Source organism: Notothenia coriiceps, unplaced genomic scaffold (assembly GCF_000735185.1).
Source record: "Notothenia coriiceps isolate Sejong01 unplaced genomic scaffold, NC01 NC01_scaffold00020533, whole genome shotgun sequence".
Taxonomy (NCBI): domain Eukaryota; kingdom Metazoa; phylum Chordata; class Actinopteri; order Perciformes; family Nototheniidae; genus Notothenia; species Notothenia coriiceps.
The window spans coordinates 1-2,325 of record NW_011353234.1 but is presented as its reverse complement, the minus strand read 5'-3'; the positions used below and the strand labels follow the sequence as shown (position 1 = coordinate 2,325).

At 36.9% G+C, this 2,325-nt stretch overlaps 1 protein-coding gene across 1 annotated transcript; it reads left to right on the top strand.

The window, feature by feature from the left end:
* Positions 1–880: 880 nt before the first annotated feature.
* Positions 881–1,595, top strand: LOC104952795 (CCAAT/enhancer-binding protein zeta-like). The gene is made up of 2 exons (XM_010779698.1): positions 881–961; positions 1,307–1,595. Exons 1-2 carry the CDS (start codon positions 933–935, stop codon positions 1,578–1,580), a joined length of 303 nt encoding a protein of 100 aa, XP_010778000.1. The 5' UTR covers positions 881–932; the 3' UTR covers positions 1,581–1,595.
* The last annotated feature ends 730 nt before the right edge of the window (positions 1,596–2,325 follow it).

The following is a 2,325-nucleotide window of genomic DNA, read 5'->3' as shown; positions in this document are numbered from 1 at the left end:
CTTCTTCATGTCTCTTCTACATCAACATGTGTCCCCTCTTCTCCATGTCTCTTCTACATCAACATGTGTCCCCTCTTCTTCATGTCTCTTCTACATCAACATGTGTCCCCTCTTCTTCATGTCTCTTCTCATCAACAGTGTCCCCTCTGTCCCCTCTTCTTCATGTCTCTTCTACATCAACATGTGTCCCCTCTTCTTCATGTCTCTTCTACATCAACATGTGTCCCCTCTTCTTGAATCAGCACTTTGGAAACAGGGCTGAAACAGAGGGGATTATGGGTAATGCTGCAATGATCTGTTTGGTGTTTCAGCCAATCAGAGACAGGCTCTGGATATATCTGAGACCTGTGATATATTGATGAAGAACAGGGGGGACCTTTAAGCTGAGGCACTGCAGAAGATACAGAAGGTTTTTGTTTATTTAGAAGACAGTTGAGAACAGTTCACCTGTTCCAATGAAATAGTTGTCCGAACAGGGAGTAGTAAACATTTGCAATAAGGGAGCAGTAAACATTGAAACTCTACTTCTCATTGTCCTTTTTAAAATAGTTTTAGGTGCATCTTATACGATGTTCATGAACTTTAAACAATAACAGAAGGGATGTCTCGTAACAGAGTGAGGGACATAACGGTCCAACAATCAAGAAATTACAGTATTTTGTTAATTACACCAAGCAACCTTTTTCTTTTGGTGATGGAACTGGATATCAGCTCCAGAAGATGCTTTTCATTACAATATTTGAGAGTAATTGTATTACAAAATGAATTTAAAATGACTACCGGTATTTTTGTTTTTCATTAATGCAACTCCAATCATTATTTTAAATATACTTAAATACGTTTTTGTTCTGATTTCTTTGTGTGTAATTTGTATTTATTCTAACCTTCTCATTTGAACAGACTCCTGCGAGGGAGACTCGTACTTCACGGAGATGGCTGACGATGATCTGGACTTCGCAGGGTGAGCAATCTATTATTTATATATGAATGACCTGTGGCACTTCCAACAACATGCACAGCACTGCAGAAACAACACTATGTAGTACCGTTTGTTTTATTCTTTGAGGCTAAAATGCTCCCAGAGTTGGTTTTTGTCTGTTTGCTTGAGCGATCTTTATTTGTAAATGTATTGAGTTGTTAATCTTTTTTTTTTTTAAATGTTTCGTCAACCTTTTTTAAATTAAATAATAATGATAAATGTTGATATAAATATCTAAATAAAAAGAGAATAAGAAAACACAAGCACACTTGTCTGTTATTTGTTGAACCTTAGGGACTGATTTGATCATTCTCTTCTCTATGTCAGTAATGTGAAGGCCAAGAAGAAGAAGAAGAAGGATGCGGAGGCGTCGGACTCGGACGACGACGACTCGGACGCGGACCTGGACGACGAGGAGGTTTCTCTGGGCTCCATGGACCAGGAAGACTTCGGAGACGAGCTGGAGGAAGAGGGGGGGACGTTCATGGATCCTGACGGGGGAGGAGAGGATGACGACGATGAAGAAGGTGAGGCAACGTTTCTGGGAGTGGCCGGGAGTTATATCTCGTTTTCTAGACGCGATACACTTGGTGTGACCTGAGAAAATGTGATAAAGAGTCATAGTATGTCCGAGAGAAAAGTCTTGGTTTATTTTGTCGTAGTAGACGTTTCTGGGAGTGTCTGTGAATTCTATCTCCAGTTCTAGACACAATGTTGCGATAAACTTGGTGTGACGTGAGAAAAATATTGATAAAAAGTCATAGCATTGAATGTCAGAGAGAAAAGTTTTGGTTGTGTTTGTTAAAAAAGAAAAAAAAAAGAAAATGACGTACAAAGTTTGTCAAAGAAATCTGAAAAGTCATAGTATAGTATGTAAAAAAAAAATTTAAACACTTGTTGCGAATGTCAACACATAAAAAATAAATGTAAAAAAGGCCATAGTAGTACGTGGGAAAATAAATGAAAAAAACACGTAGTGAAGTTTTTCAGAAAAATGAAATACTTCAGTATGTCCACAATGTTTTGGGGAAAAGTGATAGTTTCCAAATTTGAGATAAAAAAAGTGCTTATGTTGAACATAAAAAAAGTAATCGTATAGTACGTGGAAAATAAATCAAAGAAAGAAGTAATGATTGTTGCAAATTTGCGAAAAATGTCAGTACTATAGTAGGTAAAAAAATAAAAAAATGAAATCAGTATACCATGTCATAAATATCAAATAAAAAGTAATGGTACAGTTTGTTGGAAATTTCTGAAAAAACGGTTATAGTGTGTTGAAAATGTGAAAAAGGAAAGAGACATATTAAAGTTTGTCTGAAATGTCTGAAAAGCAGTGGCGAGCCGTG